The 19,817-nt window shown below is 46.0% G+C and overlaps 1 protein-coding gene across 9 annotated transcripts in view; it reads right to left on the bottom strand.

The window, feature by feature from the left end:
* Myh10 (myosin heavy chain 10) overlaps positions 1-19,817 on the bottom strand; it is a 164,877-nt gene that overhangs the window by 133,585 nt on the left and 11,475 nt on the right. For 3 of the 9 annotated variants that reach the window (XM_015992356.3, XM_015992358.3, XM_015992357.3), the window contains exon 1: positions 3,247-3,639. The exons of 1 other annotated variant lie outside the window; for it this stretch is intronic. In XM_015992356.3, coding sequence (XP_015847842.1) covers positions 3,247-3,305 — 59 coding nt within the window. In that variant the 5' untranslated portion in view covers positions 3,306-3,639. 5 more of the 9 variants (XM_076542648.1, XM_076542647.1, XM_015992360.3 and 2 more) reach the window with 4 other exon arrangements.

Genomic DNA, 19,817 nt, shown 5'->3' with positions numbered 1-19,817 from the left:
AAAGATGTTTCAGTGAGCTGAACTCTTCACTTGTGCCTGCCAAGTATACTGTATTTTTTCACTCCATTGCACATTCGGTATTAGATCTGATTTAAAACTGGCATCTAACATGTACCACTTGCAAATATTTTGCCTTGCTGAAAGGCTAATACCACAATTTTTAAAACAATCTTGTTATGCATCCCTAATTACATCCAGGCACTATTCTAAAGAGTTACACATATCAAGGCCTTAATCCTCACAAGAGGGGTACAAGGTAGCTTCCATTAATAACTCCATTTCACAAATGAAGAATCCAAAGAATTCCGAGAATAGACAAGTAACAGGCCCAAGGTCACATAGCAGAGGTCACAAGTAGCAGAGGAAGTCTTAAGCCCTGAGACCAGGCTACACTGATCAAAGTGAGTGAACAGGGAAGAAACTTTGAAGGATATGTAGCATCCATATTACTTGTTACCAAATTAAAAAATCCTGTCTACCAATAATGGGGTAAAGATTATAGGTTCTGTCAATGAACACATTAGCACAACCTGGCACAGTCTTTATATTTTGAAGGAAAATACCTTACATTTAAGAAAAAGGAGAATAAAAAGGAACCTCTGTAGTAGACAGGCATGGAGAGAATTTGGAGGTGTATCTGTCATCTGAAGTAACTATATGTGTCTAATTATAATTAAATCATTTATCAGTGTATATATAAAGTTGCCTCCTACAGAGGCAAAGTTCCCATTCCTTGCATTGGTTGTAGACAACCTCCCCTGGGGCATCCACCCAGCTCATTTCTGACTTCCAATGAAATGCCACCCAGCAAAATTCTCAGCTGCCTCCCAACACCCAAGGTAGTTGTGGGCAGAGGAAAACAATTCAATTTTATGATCAGACTGAATACAGAAGAACAGATAACAGAATGCCAGTTAGCCATCCTAGAAGATGCTTCTGGAACAGATGGAAGCAAATGAGAACTGCCCCAGTCTGTGTAACGCTATCTACTACTGAGGTCCCTGGTGTTACCCGGCTGCACGCATCTCTTAATTTATCAAAATTCTACTTAACCAAACAACCACAGACACAAAAGGCAAGACTGCTATGAAGCCCTGCACCAATTAATAAAATACTCCCAAAAGTTGGATCTTAAACCAGGGGTTTTAATTCCTCCTATGAGGTAACAATGTACATCAAAGGCTGAAGCATATGGTCATTCACCCTACAACGGTGCCCTTCAAATCTTCCTCCATCTCACTCCCTATCCAGTCTCTTCATTGTCATGACTTCCGTAAGGAGCCCAGATACACGGCCAAGCGCTCACAGGTCACATCCTTTTGCTGCAAAAGCTTGTGGTATATCACACAATTTGCACCATATGCTTTCAGCTGATAAGGATGGGAAGAACGGAATTTAAGATGCACAAGTAAGGAGATACATAAAATGGCCACTTTTTCAGAACCGGAGACAGACAGGGCATACTTAACACATCAAAAGCATGGAGCCACAAGAATAGTTAATAGAGGCAGATTGATGAAGGGGATGAAACAATGAATTAGATTATAAAGTTTTCCAGAGTCAGATACTAACAGGAATAATTAAACCTCATCCGAAGCATCCTTAGTTTCAATGTTTAAAAAAAAAACAAAAACAAAATCTCAGCATAGCCCAAGTATTATATTTAGTATTATTTTATCCAGCAAAAACGGCAGTCTTTGTTCCATCCGCAGTCTGGATCTACCCCGCCTGCTTTTCCCTACCCCACCCCAACCCACCCCACCCCCTTCCATCCACCGCAGTGATCTTGAGGAGAGCTGCAGAGGCCCCAAGAAACAAGAGATAACGGTCGTAGGTAGAGACCCCGTTACCCAAACCTCCCCAGCTCGGGTCAGACCCGCCGAGTGGCCACCTCCTCCCTAAGGCCCCAGTTCCTAGGCAGGCCTGAGTGGGGGCCTCTCGGGTCCCTGGGCCGCATCCGCCCACCACAGGCCCACAAAGCCCCGCCAATGCCAAGGACTCCACAGCTTCAACTTCCCTCCGACCCAATTCCACTTCGATTTTATGGGATCAGGGTGTGACCCCCAACTGCAGAAGGCCAGGGAGAGATTCTCCGGCGAGCCACTACCAGATCACTTACACAATAAAGCCATCCAGAGGCGAGGGCTGACCCTCCCCCCGCCACCAACCCCCGGCCGCTCCGCTACAACGCGCCCGGGCCACATTTCCCGCCTCGTTCCCCCCAACGGCCCAGGCCTCGCCCGGCGTCCACCTCCCGGTCCTCCACGGTCCCCAGCAAGCGTGGCATGCCGTTTAACTCCCGCCCTCCTTCCCTAAGCCCAGCTCTGGAGCCCCTCGGCCGCCGCACGCTCCCCAGATCACTTCATCCCACCGGTCCCCAAAACCTCACAGATTCAGGGTCCGCCTTCTGAGTCCTCGGAGAACCCCTCAGCCGCGCCCGGGGAAGCCTAACTCGGCCTAACCCACCATGCAACCCACCCAGGGGCCCTTCCTTCCCGCGCCCCGAGCACCGAGATCACACCCCAGGACTCAGTCCTCTCCTAGGAGGACAGACACGCCGGTCGCCTCCGGCCTCCTACTAGGGCACTCACCTCCCAACCTCACGCTTCCAGGGATCCAATGCAACTAGGAGTTGGTCCCGACATTCCCACCCCCTAGATCTCCATCCTCATCCCCTCCAAGGATCCCCACGCACACCCCGGCCCTCATCTCTGCAGGGGTCTCACTCTCAAGGACCTCATTTCCTATCCCTCCAGGGGGTCTCTCCATCTCCATACACTGGGGTCCCGTCACCTCCACAAGGTCCGCTCTCCACTGCCCAGTCTGCTTTTTCCCAGCTCGCGCTATAGGGCTTCTCCGTCTCTGTGCTCCAGAGTCGCCGCCGGGTCTCCCAGCCCGGGGTTCCTTTCCTCCTTGGTCGCCCAACAGTCCCCGCTCCCGGGGACACCGCACTCGGACCCAGGCAACCGCACCTCTCACCTTCAGCCGAAGATGGTGGCGCCAGCGCACGTCCCCAGCAGCGACCACAGATCCAGCGTCTTAGTTCCAAACCCACCGCTGCCTCCGCCGGGCTCCTTTAGCACTGCCGCTCGCGCCTGCCCCACCCACTCCCACCCTCATTGGGCCAGCTCCACGCCCATCACCGCCGCCCCCAGACCCACTGGTCGGTTTGCGCGCCCATCTCCCAGGAAAGACGTTAGCAACCCGAACGAAGCTACCTTCCCAAGTCCGGCTCCCTCCACCCACCTGGAATGATGCTCATTGGCTCCCGCTCCCGACCTAGGCCCACAGGCTCCCGATCTCATAGGCTGATCCTCATGCCTGTCAGAGACGCCGGGAGGTGCGGCCGGGGCAGTGGCGGGCGATTGGCTGGCTTCGGGGGAGATGGACAGCTGAGACTAACTGGGAGCCGGGCGATCCCGCGAGGCAGCGGGCGCCGACCCTGCTGGGGCGTGCGCGCTGCGCTAGTCCGGGGCTGTGCGGCGGGGACCGTGGGGCAGGTGTGTCACAGCCGAAGTCCCCGTCCCCCACTGACCGCGTCTCGCTCAAGCGTCAGGACGCCGCGGCAACCCATTCGAGCGTTCTGCGGCCCGTCGGCTTGCCGCAGCCACCGTGTCCCGCAGCGGGACCCGCTGCCACAGAGGAATTGCCGGCCCCCGGAGCTGCCTGCAGGGGCGGAGCGGGGCGGGAGCGCGGTCCTGAGGCCTGACGTCACCCTGGAGCTTCAAGGGGGTGGGAGCCGCTGCTGTGCGGCTCACCTGCAGTGGGGGAGGGGTGCCGCTCGGCCCATGCGCAAGAGCTCTGTCCTGACCCGGCTGCAGTCAGTCAGCCTGGAACACTGTGGCCCCTGGGGTCCCCACCCCACCCTCCCACCCCCCACCCCCGGCCCCTTTTACTGATGCTTTTTCCGGGCGCCCGCCGGACACCTTCTTCTCGTGGCCCGCCGCAGTTGGATGTTTGCAAGCGGATAAGACCTGCTTGCTCAACCTCTTAGGCTGGACTGAGATTCCAAAAATATAAGAAGCAAAAGGGCCTGACAGAGAAGACGTGAAAGCGACCTTATGTGTTCATTCACTCATTCATTCCAGTTCCCTACAGAAGAGGAGCTGGGTAGGGTCTGCAGATTCCTGCGGTGTTGTATCCCTTACAGCCGAAGAACTAGTGGTTCAAGTGCCTTAGAAAATGCCTAGGACCTCAGGTGGGGGTGGGGTTCCAAAATAAGGAAACTGGAAAGTTGAAGTCAAAATTGTAATGAAGTGTCTGCAGAATCTAGTCAACTCTTAATTATACATGCATATAAATATTATAAAGTCAAAAATCACAAGAGCAAAATGGATTACTTGTTCTTATAAAAAGAAAAAAATGTTTTCAAAAAATATTGCCTCAAGAATTTTAGTATTTAATATTGGATATGTGTGTGTGTGTTCATAGATAACCTTGTAAATGTCTGGGAAACTTCTAGGCTTTTTTTTTAAAGTGGAAAAAAAATCGAAAAGAAGGCAGGAAGTGATAAGAAAGGGTTGGTGGAATTCAGAGAAAGCTCCAAGGCAGCTGAATACAGAGCCCTTCAGGTGGAAGTCAGAATTCTTTGTCCTTTGTTCTGATCCATCTGGTCCCCACCCCCACTTGCCCGCTGGGGTGGCTGCCCCCTGTCTAGGTGTCTCGTGTCTTTGGTACCACATGAAGAGTTCTATCCTTGTGAAGTCTGCAGAGGAAGTATAAATTAGCTGTACAGAACATGACAATGATAGCCCCCTCTTCTAACTGTTTCAGCATTTAGAAAAGACTCCACTATCTAAGGCCTTTGCCTAAGCTTTGTTGCCCAGGGAAGTCATTTCTAAATGCAATATTCCATGAAGAGCATCCACGCGGATAGCCCAGGTAAAGCCATCAGACCTGTGGTTTCTCATAATTTCAACACTTCACAATTTTACAGCTAGCTCAGTCATAATTATACAGCAGACTCAATGGACCATCAGAAGAAGGGAACAAGAAGTTCACCAGAATTAAAACTCACAAAGACATTTGTCTTGATGAGAACTCCATAACAAACTGTCCCCAAGTATATTTCTAGCTCTGGCATCTCTTCCGTGTTTTCATCTGCCAGATATCTGCCATCCGAGTACTAATCAAGCCTGGTCCCACTTTCCTTCTAGGATCAAACAAGATCTGACATGATCAGAGGCAGGTGTCCATAGATGTCTGCACCACATCTCTGCCCGGATAGGAGGGAAATGGCAAGAGTAACAGGTTCCAAATCTACCTTCTGCCCATCCATGCTTCAGCCCACCGCTCAAGGGCTTAAGCATTCTACCCAAGTTCCCTGACCTGTCTCTGGGCTTCCTTCTCCTCCCTTATCTTCACCCTAGGCCCCCAGTCTCCATCATCCATCCCAGACAGGCATCCCTCCTCCAGCCCTCACCAGCACAAAGGAAACATAGGACTTAGAATCAGACCTGGTCTGGATACAACTCCGTCACTGTACCAGAGCCTAATCTTTGACAAATTACCTCATTTCTAAAAGGAGACATAGATATGTACTTGAAAGACTCATTTATCCAATATGTTGAATTGATGGGTCACTGAATAAAATAGTGTGACATTATGGATTAATTGATTGAAAATTGCCTTTTTCTGCTGTATAAGTTCATTACAAAGACTGAGGAAACCCGTGTCTTTATTTGTAGTAATTTTAGCTGGTGAGGTAGGCTGCTTTTACTTCTAAAAGCAAAAGTTCACAGACCATTGTTTGGCAGAGACTAGGTCAGAAGTCCAAACTCATTCCCGCAGGGCAGTTTGAGCATGTGAGTTTGTATGGTTTCATGTGTACAGAATTGATAGGCAGCTTTTTTTTTTTTTAAATGAATTCCAGCATCTGAAAATTAAGAGCTAACCAATGTTCTTAGTCATTAGGGAACTATAAAATGAAACCACAGTGAGATCCCACTTTATATCCACAAGACTACAATGAGAAAGTTAAGAGCAATGGAATGACACCCACTAGACTCGAATGAAAACATTAAGGGTGGTAGCAGATGCTGGCAAGGACCTAAGAAGCAGGAACTCTGCGGTCATTGCTGGCAGGGATGTAAAACGCTGCAGCCACTTTGGAAAATAAGCATTTTCTTTAAGAGCTAAATGTGTTCTGTGCTTTTGTCCATAATAAAAAAGAAATTGCATATAAATTTACCATACAATCCCACAATCCCCCTTAAGTATTTGAAAAAAAAAAGTGGGAGGTTGGGGGAGATCCTATGTGAACAGAAAAATGTACACAGAAATGTTCACACAGCGTCCTTTATAATAGCCAGAAGATATAAACAACCTAAATGAGCATCAACTCATGAGCGGATACACAAAAGTGGTCGATTCCTGCAACAGATTACCATTCAGCAATAAAAAGTAATAAACAACGGATGCAAGTAACATGGATGAACCGTGAAAACTTTATGCCCACTTGAGAAAAGCCAGACACAAGAACACATACTGAACTATCCCATCTGCATGAAATGCCCATAAAAGGCAAAGCTAGAGATAGAAAGTAATACGGTATTTGCCTGGGGTGACATCTGGGGTCAGGAAGGAGGGACACACAGGATTCAACAGTAAATGAACATAAGAGATCCAAATCGGGTAATGAAAAGGTTCTAAAACTGGCTTATGGTACCAGTTGCACAACTTGGTAAACGTGCTAAAAAAAACAACAACAACAAACCCCCAAACTATCCAGTTGTATTCTGTAAATTATGTAAGTATGTAAATATACCTCAATAAAGTCATTTTTTTAAAATAAGGAAAAGGAGCTACCACACGAAAACCTAGATTTCCAGCTTTTCTATAAAAATTGAAAAATCTGGAAATCCAAAAGCCATTTGTTGATGTCTTAGCTGGCGCTCGTTTTTAGACAAGGCACACACTCCTTGGGATGCTCTTGCTACCACCCCTCCCCGCTGTCTCCTACCGGTGACCTGATTTACTCATTGAATTTATTTGTCTGGTCATTATTGCAGTTTGTTTTGCTGTTGTTTTCCTTTCGGTGTTGAGATCAAATTGAGGACCTCTTCTGTATGCAGTGTTTCTCTGTGTTCCAGCAGCCGCTCCCAAATATCCACCGGGAGACTTAATATTAATTATAAATGCTCGGCCGATTGCTCATGCTCATTACTAACTTGCTCTTAAACAACTTAAATTAACCCATTTCTATTAATCTATGTGCCTCCCCGAGGCTGGTGGCTTTTACCTCTCTTGTATGTCTTGCTTCCTTTTCCTCTGATTGGTGACTCCTCTGACTCTGCTCTCCTTCTTCCCAGCATTCTCTCTGCCCCCCAAATCCTGCCTGGCCATTGGTCAGTCAGCTTTTTATTAACAGTGAGAGGAGTACATATTTACAGTGCACAAAGATTGTTCCACAGCACTCTTCTTCCACTGAGCTACACCCCAGCCTTCATAGGCATTAATTTAAGTTTTCAGGCCCTTGGTTACTTGCTGGGGGAGGGCAGAGGATTCATAGCAAATCATCCCAGAGATATGAGAAAGGTGTCTTTGAGAGGAATCGTTTCTGTTACAGCAGTGAAGTAGTAGAAAGTTTAGGGAAGAGTCTGCAAGAAGTATAGACAAGTCCATCCTATGAACATAATTTGTGGAAACAGAACGTGAGATACACACTACTATTCATTTCTCAGTCTACCAAAGCCAATACTACCTAACCCAGGTAAAAGGGTCAGTGAGTGTTCAAAGAGGATTTTAAAACAGAAAGAGCCATGACAACTCCAATGAACAAAGAAAGAAAGAAACTTCCAGAATCTCCTTAGGTTCCTTAAGCTCTAGGGTTCTGAGAAAACCCACAAGAACAAGTTCCTGAAACTTACTAATTTAACAATTCCCATCAATCTTGTAGAATCTGGTTAAGTCATATCTTACTTGATTTATGAAACCTGGGGCTGGGAATGGACCTCAGAATGTGCTTAGGATCATGAAACCCTGGGTCAATCCCAATACTCAAAAATAAAAAAGAAAGAAAAAGCAGACTTGGTCATCCTTGACCTTAAAACAGCAAGCTATACCCATGACAAATGTTCATGGACTATCTTTTGTGCCTAGGGCCTGTGCCAAGTACTGAGGAGATGTCAGTAATAACACAAACATGGTCCCTGACCTCAAGGAGATCGTAACCTAGTAGGAAATATGAAAAAAAATGGCAAGTGGTAATAGAAGACGTTTGTTTTTTATTGTGAATACATACAGGGAAACCTACAGGGTTTTAAGGGTTCTGAAATTATGTGCAGATTTTACTGTGTGCACTCCCTCTCCCTCCACCCCCCGGGAGATTTATAGCTTTTAAAAGTAGGTTCCCATAAAGGCCTCTGATCTGAAATGGTTGCAAGCATACAATATAGTATGTTCATTACTTAGGTGTAGTTGGAATTTACTCTGGGCCACCAATCAGCTCCCAAATCAAGACACAGAGACTTTCACTTGGCCCACTTAATTTAACCTGTTTCTCTTCATCTACATTTTGCCCCGGGGCTTTTTACCTTTCTTTCATTCTCTATGTCCTACTTTGCTGCTTCCTCTGTGTCTGGCTGGCTGGCCCCTGGCATCTCCCTGTCATTTCCTTTTCTTTCTTTTGCTTTCTGCACCTAAATTCTTCCTCCTACTTACTTTCCTTGACTGGAAGTTCTGACTATACCTCCTCCCTTGCTATTGGCCATTCTGCTTTTTATTAGACCAGTCTGGTACCTTAGGCAGGCAAGGTAAAACAGCTAACACATCTTTACATAATTAAACAAATGCAACACATCTTTACATAGTTGAGCAAATGCAACACATCTTTGCATAGTTAAATAACTATTCCACAACACGTAGGGTTCTTTAGAAGAACAGAACTGATATAATTATAAAGGGAGCAATTTATTTTATTATCTGACACTATTAGAGACTGACTAGTCCAATGACAGCCATCTTTATTCTGGAGACTGAGAGAATCCAGCAAAAGGAAGCTTCAGAGGACCACTGATGCAGTGCCATCTGAAGCTCTGGAGAGTCACTGGCGCGAGTCCACACTAAGAGGCTGAAGAAGCACAGCCTGGTGTCCACAGATGATGCAGCAAGAGTAGATAATATCGATTAGGAAGAATAGAGAATATACATACTGACTATCCCATTCCCCCATCTATGTCCCATTGGGGCCGCTCACTTGTTGAACTATTCCATCCATCCCAAGGTGGGTATTTTCCCTTGGGTTTACCCACATGTCAATCTTCTCTGGAAATGACCTCCCAGAAACATCTAGAAGTGTATGTTACTGATCTAGGTGCTGGATCCCACCAAGTTGATGAAGACTATGAACCATCACCGTACTACATCACAGAAGCACATCAGAATCCCAGGACAAATAATAAAGACACTGAACCCAGAAGAGTGGCAGAGAAAGAGCCCCGGGAAGGAATTTAGAGGAAGTAATATTGAAGATAAAAACTGAAGAGTAAATGTTAACCAGATGAAGAAAGGGGTCATCCTTTCAGAAAAGGTGGGGGATAGAACACCCAGGAGGGAGGGAGGCAGGGGCCGAATCTTACTTATGCCCTGCCAAGTGGAATAAGATGGGAGAAGACAAGAGGGAACCGTCAGAGAATTTTAATTTGAGGAGCAACACAATCAAGTTCATGTTTTATCGGGATCATCCGGCCATAGGTAGAAGATGAAAGACAGGCTGGGAGCGGGAGTTCTGAATGGCTGCTGCAGCAAACCATGCAGCTAAGAGACGATGGATTTAGATGCAGGAGGAGCCAGCAGGCCAGAGAGGCAAGGTCAGATTGAGGAGATTGCTGTTGCAAGGATTACATGAGATATTTAAAGTGCCAAGCAAAGTGTGAAGATATTAAAATGCCTATCATCACACATGAGGGTATTTATAGTGTCCAGCACAATGCACGACACATTTTAGATTGGTTCCCTTCTTCCTTCTCATGGCCTCATGAACTAAAAACAGTCCTGCCCTGTGCCCTACACTTTTATAAACATGCTCATGGTGAATCCCAATAGCTTACTTTCCTCCATCCGTGTACATCCCTGTAGCCTGTCACAAGGCCAGCTCAGCAGAGGTAGAAGGTGAGCCACCAGTGAGAGCCACAGAGATAATTAAAAGTTTTAGTAGCTCTGTCTAAAAAAGAAAAGCCACATCATTTGTACTCACTTTAATCACATTATCAAGTACAAATACATCAAGACTATAACATTTCAATGTAAAACCAACTAAAAATCATTCATTGTTTTTTCAGCTCTAATGCAGTCATGGATTTTTCGCTGGTGGATAAGTACATAAAAATATTTTCAATAGTGAAAGTGCAAAGTCCATTGTGACATTCCACAGCTTCAGGATGGCTATTTTTAAGTGTATAGAAGTCCATTGAGATGTACAGACTTTGGGTGTGGTTAATTCGTTTGTGATGTTATTTAGCTTGCAAGTTTTTTATAATAAAGTCTATTTAAAAAAAAAATATTCCTCCGGGTGGTGGTGGTGTACGCCTTTAATCCCAGTACTCCGGAGGCAGAGCCAGGAGGATCTCTGTGAGTTCAAGGCCAGCCTGGTCTACAGAGAGAGATCCAGGAAAGGCACAAAACTACACAGAGAAACCCTGTCTCGAAAAACCAAAACAAACAAACAAAAAACATTAATAGGGGACTGGAGAGATGGCTCAGTAGTTAGGGGCACTTGCTGCTCTTCCAGAGGACCCAGGTGTGATTGATTCTCCACACCCACATGGTAGCAGACATCTGTAACTCCAGCCTCAGAGGAGCTGATGTTCTCTTCTGGCCTCTGAGGGTGCCAGGCACAGACAAGCATATATGTAGATAAAACACATATACACATACAAATAAAAAAACAAATGTAAAAGGTTATTTTTTAAAACATTAATAGAATGTTGCACCTATCATGTGAAGTGTCCAAAACTCAATGTTTGTAGTGGAGGTATAGTAGATATATAGCATGTGTTCATTTTGAGTGGCCACATTTTAAGTACTAAAATGGCTACACCTGGCCACCAGGCACAGTGCTGGACTGTTGGTTCATGTCAGGCAAAGCCAGATTGCATCCCTAAGAACTAGCTCAATATTTGACAAATGGTAGATTCCTAATAAAGATTTGCTGGATAGAAGGGGGCAGGATGAAGGAGAGAGTAAATAGATGGGCACAAGATGGATGGATGACGAGGTCCCTTTCAGCTCTGAGGAGGAGGTATTGCAGCTGAGCCCGAAAGGGGAGCAGGATGTTCTCGGCTAAGGATGGGAGGCTGCAAAGAATCAAGGCACGAGCAAAAGTAATACCAGAAAATGGAAATGATAGAGCTGGGCTAACGAAAGCACACCACATAAAGAAGATGTGAGTGGAATGATTCTAGAAGTTCCTGGAAGTGCTCATTATCAAGGGCAACTAATTGCAATGCTAGACGTTTTTGGACACCCCAGTTCAGACCACCAAACTATTCATGAAGCCAATTGGAAATAACATGTATGATATTAGAAAGTCAAACGCTGATTAGCTATTGAAAATGAATGCATTGTTTTTAAAGGTGTAGTGACGGCATTTTTAACTCTACAAAAATAATCTTTTTCTTTTAGTGGCATACACAGCAATATTTACATATTTAAGACTGTAATGCCTAGACTGGGGGTGTAGCTCAGTGACAGCATATGTATGGCGTGCCAGAAGCTCTGGGACTATAGTGTCTGGGGTTTGCTTCAGAATATCACAGACGGTATAGCAAAGAGTTTGGTGATGAACTGTTGGGACTGAATGATAGGAACATCAATCTCTCAATTTTTGCATATATTGGAAATTCCTTATAACTTAAAATTGCAAATTAATCTTCTGTGGCTAACCACTTCTACTTGGAGGGCTGAACTTAGGGGGAGGGGCTGGGGTGTCGCTACTAGGTTAAGAGAGCTTGTTGTTCTTGAAGGGGACCCAAGTTTGATTTCTAGCACCCATACAGCTCACAACTGTCTGTAACTCCAATCCTAGGGGTTCTGATGCTTTCTTCTAACCCCGGTAGGCACCAGGCAAATGAGTGAGGAACATACGTATATTCAGGCAGAACACTCATGCACACAAAGTAATAAAATAAAAAATTTCTAAATTGCTGGGCGGTGGCGGTACATGCCTTTAATCCCAGCACTTGGAAGGAAGAGGCAGGTAGATCTCTGAGTTTGAGCCCAGTCTTATCTACAGAGTGAGTTCCAGGACAGCCAGGACTACACAGAGAAACACTCTCTCTCAAACACACACACACACACACACACACACACACACACACACACACACACACACACACACACATTAAAACTAAAAACATAAGACTGCAAGGAAATAAGGACCCTGAGGAAACAGATCCCTCGCTTTGTTCTTCACGGTCCTCCATAATCTGGAGGATTCCTGCCTCTTACTTCTCAAGTCCAGGTCTCAAAACCGTATCTCCTGCCCTTTGACACGGTGATTTCCTCCGGTAATCCCCTTTCCCTGGTCTCCTCATCCTCTTTACTTTCTGCCATCGTGTCCCCTTTGCTCATCCTATTTCCCATTAGAAGATTTTTCCTCCACAAATTCACCAAGCCAAGTCCTTCCTACCCCCTCAAGCTGCAACTCCAAGTCCACCTCTGAGACTTCCTGGAACAGCCAGAATGTCTTTGGATTCCTATTGAACTTCAAATTTGTTGTTGTTGTTTATTCTTATTTTCCCTAAATTAAAATATAAGCATTTTTAGGGCAGGGGCTGTCCCGTCTTGAAGGAAGGCCTAAGTCATGCTTTGCATCCATCAACCTTCTGTTACTGAAATGAACTGCCTGGAGCCATATGTAGGGTTCTATTGGCTTCTGATTCTGGAGATTCCAATACAAGCCTGACTCTTCTCATCAAGTTAGTTCATTTTCTTCTCGGAAGGTCACAGGCAGATGGAGAGCCACCCCAAGAATAGCCGGGTCCAGAAGTCTGAGAGACTCCTCTTTGTTTCCTGCCTCTTTGGAGCTCTTGGTCTGTGTGATGATTAATATGGATTATCCCCTGACCTCAGGGAGTTATCTGTGAGGGAGTTCGTGGATTTGATGAACTGAGGTGGTAAGGCAGATACTAAATATGGGCAGCACTATTCAACAGGCTGGGGTCCTGGAATACAAAGGACAAAGCAAGCTGAACACCAGCCTCCGTCTCTCTCCTAACTACAGATGCAATGTGACAAGCTGCCTCAGGCTCTTGTCACTGACATGCCGTGATGGACAGTGACAAAACTGTGAGCTAAAATGGACCCCTCTTCCCTTCAGTTGCTCTCGTGAAGTGTTTTGTCAGAGAAATGAGAAAATAACTAAAACACTCTGAGCTGTGTCACTGGGAAGCAAAGCCCCAGCTCCCCAGAGTCGCACAGCTCTGCAGTTGTGTGCACACTAGCAAACAGTGGTGCTTGTTCTGTTCTTACGTGACCCTGAGAGAGGAAATTTCCTAATTTCCTCCCGATGAAAGCGCTCATGGTTGTGAGCCCACTCACACCATTTTCCATCCCTGCTTTGTGAGAGCTGGCTGGCTGGCAGACTGGAGACATTATAGAAATGCTCTCCAAAAAGAGACTTCCTCAAGGGGCTCCAGAGCCCAAGCCCGCCCTTCAGATAAACAAGTCAGACTCACAGAACCCAGACTTCTTCACACAGAGGAAGCCATAGATGCTTCCTAGTTATCACATCAATAATGAAGTATGGAAAGGGCAATGTCCCAAGGTCACAAGCAAAGCAGGGAAGAGCTGGGACTCAGTCCTAAGTCTCCTGTCCACTGTCCATCCAACAGTTCTCTGTGAGCCATCATCATCGGCTTTGATGGGACATCTCCTATATATAGAACACTGAGCTACACTGGAAAAATAAATACAGCGTGTCTCCAAGTCCCTAGAAAATGATTACGTGTTTCAGCAGGCTGTTAAGGACTGTAGGAAAGAACTCAGGGACAGAACTTACGTCTAATCCAGGCTGAGTGGACACAGGGTGTCTCAATGATGGCAGCCAGATCTAGAAGTCTGTGGGAGATTTACATAAAGGGCTGCCCACACTTTTTCCAAAGCATCTATATAAAAACCACAGAAAGTCTCCTCTTTCCCTCAGCGCCTGCCAGTTGTGAAATGCCTAAAACTTTTTCCAGGTCCCACCCAGAGAGGGAAAGGTTCATGGCTAGTGCTGTAAAAACAGGTAAGATGCAGAGAAGTTCTGGTACAGGGGTTAAGGGGAGGCACTTACAGGACAGGCAGCCTGGGATTGTCTGAAGAAACCCTGAGGATAGCTCATGGCCTCAGGCAGATCACTAAGTTCACTAGGTCCAGGTCACAGTGCAATCGTGAGGAAACCACTGTACCCTGTCTACCACACAAGTAACCTCTTGCCAATGGCAGCCCTTATCATTCCGGTACTTTCCTGCTCTGTCTCCCCAGCCTGGCTCATCCTGAGTCAACAGGAAGTTAGCTTAGAGACAGGGAAGCTCCCCCAGAACATACCTGGAATAAGTATCTATTAAAAGTCTATCTCTTCAAAGTCACATCTTTCATTTCAGGGGGAGGAAAATGAAGGGCTAAATCGGGAACGGAAAAGTTGCATCTGACCAAAGGTATGTGCAGACACATGTTTGCAAATGAGGTCAAGCTTTCAAAATACCCCAGCTCAGACAGAAGAGGCGAGCCCCAGGCAGTGGGCTTCCTATTTACCACGTATGATGGCACACTTCTCTCCGATACCCATGGGATTGTTTGGCAGGAGTTATATTTGAGGGAGTTACTCATTGGAAAATGTGGCTGCATTGCCTAGTTTGAAATGGGAACTTGGACTTCCAGGGATTCCACCCAAAATTAGCTGAATTCCTCAGTTAAAACTGTCAAAGAAGCGTAATCAGGAAATCTGTGTGCCAGACCAGCACTGATTTGGGGAGGGTGGGTACAGGCAGAGGACTGTCCTACCTCCTAACGTTATCAAATCAGAGTTAGGATTTCAACATGTAAATTGGGGTGACAGGACACATTTTAACCATTGGAGTGTAGCTTGGGTTATCTCTTCTGGGAAATGCTTAGAGCCTGCAGTGTTTTGGATCTCAATTTTTTTGATCTTCGAATATTTGCATACACATGATGAGATCCAAGTGTATGCATGAAATTCATTTATGTTTCATGTATGCCTTATTCACATAGCCCAAAGGTAATTATATTCAATATTTTTCATGTGCCTGCATTTTGACCGCAACCAGACGTACATGAGGTCATGTGTGGAATTTTCCTCCCGTGGCATCACGTTCTTACTTCCCAAAGTTTCAGATTTTGGAGCATTTAGGATTTCAGATTTTTGATTTTGAGATGTTCAAACTAGGTTATCATCCAGCAGAGTCAAAAATTGTAGTTCACGATACTACTGAGATGTGTGGGAAATGCGGGTCTCTTATTTTATATCTACGATATCTTATCTCCCCTTCTTCCCCAGCTCCTTCCTTGTTAGCATTAACTGACCTGAAAAAGAGTGTCAGTTTTTCTGGATGATTGTCTTTATCGGGTTGGTTTATGGACATGTCTGTGAGGGGCCGTCTGGATTGTTAATTGATGTAGGAAATCCCAGCTCATTATGGGCTGTCATTCCCTGGGCAGGTGGTCCTGGGCTGTAATCCCACCCAAAATGCTCGTTTTCTCTCATCGTGAGAATAGTAGAAGATGGGACTGGAGAGATGGCTCAGTGGTTAAGAGCTCTGGCCGCTCTTCCAGAGGACCTAGGTTCAACTCCCAGTACCCACATGGCAGCTCATTACTGTCTGTAACTACAGTTCCAGGGGATCTGTCACCCTCACACAGACATACATGTACACAAAACACCAATGCATACAAAACAAAAATAAATTAATTAAAATAAAAAAAGAATAGTAAAAGAGCTGGGTGGTGGTGGAAGAGGCCTTTAACCCCACCCAGCAGGGGCAGAGGTAGGCAGAGTTCGAGGTCAGCCTGGTCTATAAAGCTAGTTCCAGGACAGACTGGCCTACACAGAGAAATCCTGTCTGGGGGGGGGGGAAGGTAAAAGAAAAAACTACACAGATACTATCTCTAAGCTATCAGATGGGCTAAACTCCAAAAGTTTTGCAATATACTCTTAGCAGGAAAGTGGGGAAGCAGGCTGACTCCGCATTAGTAGGGAATTATATTTTATTCTGTAAGAATCTACTGAAAGGGCTGAAAAGACAGCTCATCTGAAGAGCTTACCATGAAAACCCGGGGACCTGCTGAGTTCGCTCCCCAGCAACTACGTCAAAGGCTGGGTGTGGCAGCACACACTTGTGTGTATACACTTGTAATCTCAGTGCTGGGGAAGTGGAGGAAGTAGATCCCTATGGCTGACGGGCAAGCTGCTTAGCCTGATGGGTGATCCCCTGGTCCCATGAGAGCGCTTGTCTCAAAACAGCCAACTACAGCAAAACCCAAGGTAGATAGCTCTGGAGGAATGACGGCCCAGGCTGAACTTTGGCTGTGTATGCCTGCCAATGCTTTCAGTACCAGGGCTTGGGAAGCAGAAGCAGGATCTCTATGAGTTCTAGGCCAGCCTGGTCTACATAGTAAAACATAAAGGTTAGATCTGGCCTCCTTGTGCCTTTGTGCCAAGCGGAAGGATTTGGCGTGGTGGTTTGCTTGTCTCTGCTCTTCCTTGAACACCTTCCTTGTTCAAATCTTCCTGAAACTGCAATCTGTGTCTATCTCCGTTGTTGGCAGCAGCACAAACCACACACACACATTCGTGGCAATAGACACAGCCTCCACCGTTTCCGAGCCTAAGGGCAGGAGATGAGAAATGCTGCCCTGCATGCAGGCTGAAAAGCACGAGTTAGGAGAGAGGCATCTCCCTGTGACAGGGCGACTGCAATTACCGAAGCAACCGGAGGAGGCTCTTTGTGAATGCATTGCTTGCATCTAACAGTGCAGGCCTCTTAAAAGGCATGGGTCAGGGAGAGACCTGTCTTCCTTAGGGTTTCTATTGCTGTGAACAGACACCATGACCGAAGCAATTCTTGGAAAGGAAAACATTTAATTGGGGCTGGCCTACAGTTCAGAGGTTTAGTCCGTTGTCATCATGGTGGAAAGCAAGGCAGACATGGTGCTGGAGAATGAACAAGATCCATTCCTGCATCTTGATCTCAGGCAGCAGGAAGAGCATGTCACACGGGGTGTGGCTTGAGCATCTGAGACTTCAAAGCCCATCCCCAGAGCCACACCTCCTCCAGCAAGGCCACACCTCCTCCGGCAAGGCCACACCTACTCCAGCAAGGCCACACCTCCTCCAGCAAGGCCACACCTACTCCAGCAAGGCCACACCTACTCCAGCAAGGCCACACCTACTCCAGCAAGGCCATACCTCCTAGTTCTGCCACTCCCTGTAAACCTATGGGAGCCATTTTCTTTCAAACCACCACAGACCCAAAATAAGAACGCCGGTGGCAAAATTCCAAAGGAATTTCTGTTTCAGAGTCCCAACCTACGAAAAGAAGCAAGTAGCAAAAGGTATACATAGAATTTATGAAAGGTGTGTGGTATGTGTGCTTGCAAAAGGAAAACTATCCATTTTTATAGGACAAGTACAGGAAGAGAGAAGGCCTAGGATGGAGAGACATAGAAGCTGTGCTCCTCCATTGGGGTGGAGGCTACTGAACCCCTCTTCCCTCCATGCTAGAACTTTGGCTGACTTGATCTTGTGCTAGGAGTGTAGTGTTCCTACCATGCCCAGAGGGCACTGTTTAGCTCTGGTCCTCCCCGACTTCTGGCTCTTATAGTCTATCTGCTCCGTCTTCTCCGATGGCTCCTGAGCCTTGTGGGGTGTGTGTGATACAGATGTGCTATTAATGGCTAAGCACACCACTGACACTTATTCTCCACACTTTAATCAGTTGTAAGTTTCTGCATTAACAATTGTTCACTGCACAAAGAAACTTCGTTGATGAGGTCTGAGAGGCAAACCCATCTGTGGGTATAAAGAGTGAATTTAGAAGGCAATTTGATACCATGCCCATTTAGCAGAATAATAGTAGTAGGTTTACCACTAAGACTATGAGCTCCCCACCCATGAGTTCTTGGCCAGGCATGTATTTCAGCCTGTGGACTGGGCCTTGAATCGAATCAGAAAGTCATTGGTTACCACCATAGTTCATGCCACTAATGCATACGTGAGTGTATATTGGCCACAGTAGTCATTATTGTAGTCCACAGTGGGGTAAGACTGTTAACAACATTTCCCCCCAGCAGCCTAGATAAAGCCTATGAAAGCTAAGACAGGTCATTCTTAAAAATCTAAAGCAAATTAAAAAAAAAAAAAGAAGTTAACTTTTTTATTCAAGTTGATATCTAACCACAATGAGAAAAAAAAATATTTCAAGGGACTTTTTTTTTAACTTAAAATTTACATTTATTGGGTTCTGGAGAGGTAGTTCAGCCATCTTCAAGAGCTCATACTGCTGTTCTAGAGAACTTGAGCTCAATTCCTGACAGCTCACAATCAGCTATTATTCAAGTTCCAGGGGATCTGACACCTGCAGTCTCTGCAGGCACCGGCGCTCTCATACCCCACACAGACACACATATTTTTAAAAATTGCATTCTTTATTGTGCCAAGTATAGTGGCACATGCCTTAAATCTCAGCACTTGGGAGGCAGAGGCACACAGATCTTTACGAGTTCTTGACCAGCCTGATCTACAAAGTGGATTCCAGGACAGCCAAGGCTACGTAGTGAGACCCTGTCTCAAAAAAATTAAAAATCACATTATTTATTGTACACACATACGTATGCGGGTACAAGAGTAGATACATGTGGAAGTCAGATAACAGTTTGGAAAAATCAGTTCTCTCCTTTCAGTGTGTGAGGCCCAGGGGTCTAATGCAGACCCGGTGTTTGGTTGGAACCTCCAGCTCTCTCCTCTGTGGTCTGGAAGGCCCGTGCCTCTCTCCAAACCCCACCCACGCCGAGAATCTCCGAGACAAAGGGAAGGCACCAAAAAGCCCAGTTTAGCATTCTTAGCAGGTATGGCAGCTCCTCCCCAGAAGTTGCCAGCCACTAAAGCCCCCAACTAAAGCAGTCAGCTTTTGACCACTCTTGGGCACAAACCCAGCTTGTGATGGACATGTCATCCATCACCTCTCGATTCCAGCCTATGTAATCTCCCTGCTTTAGTCCCTGTCTGTGGCTTCTCTGACCATCTCGATCTCTGGGACTGGAGAACCTACCCGGGAGTTGCTTTGCTCAAAAAAAGCTGTTATTCTGTTTTTCCAGTTTGGGTTGATCTGGCTTACTGCATGGGTGAAGAAACCTATTGCAGGGATACAGAAAACCTATTAGGTGGCAAGTGCCTTAATCCACTGAGCCATCTCGTCAGCTCCAAGTGAATTCTTTTTCTTTCTTTCTTTCTTTCTTTCTTTCTTTCTTTCTTTCTTTCTTTCTTTCTTTCTTTCTTTCTTTCTTTCTTTCTTCCTTCCTTCCTTCCTTCCTTCCTTCCTTCCTTCCTTTCTTTCTTTCTTTCTTTCTTTCTTTCTTTCTCTCTCTCTCCCTCCCTTCCTCCCTCCCTCTCTCTCCCTTCCTTTCTTCCTTCCTTCCTTCCTTTCTTTCCTTCCTTCCTTCCTTCTTTCTTTCTTTCCTTCATTCTTTCTTTCTTTCTTTTTTGAGACTGTTTCTCCTTTGTAAACCAGCCTTGTCTTGAATTCATGAGCCTCTTGCTTCAGCCACCCATGTGCTGGGATTATAGGCCTGAGGCAGCCACTAGGCCTCTGTGTCTATCC

The sequence above is a fragment of the Peromyscus maniculatus genome, chromosome 8 (assembly GCF_049852395.1).
Source record: "Peromyscus maniculatus bairdii isolate BWxNUB_F1_BW_parent chromosome 8, HU_Pman_BW_mat_3.1, whole genome shotgun sequence".
NCBI classification, from domain to species: domain Eukaryota; kingdom Metazoa; phylum Chordata; class Mammalia; order Rodentia; family Cricetidae; genus Peromyscus; species Peromyscus maniculatus.
This window is presented reverse-complemented; position numbering and strand designations above follow the sequence as displayed.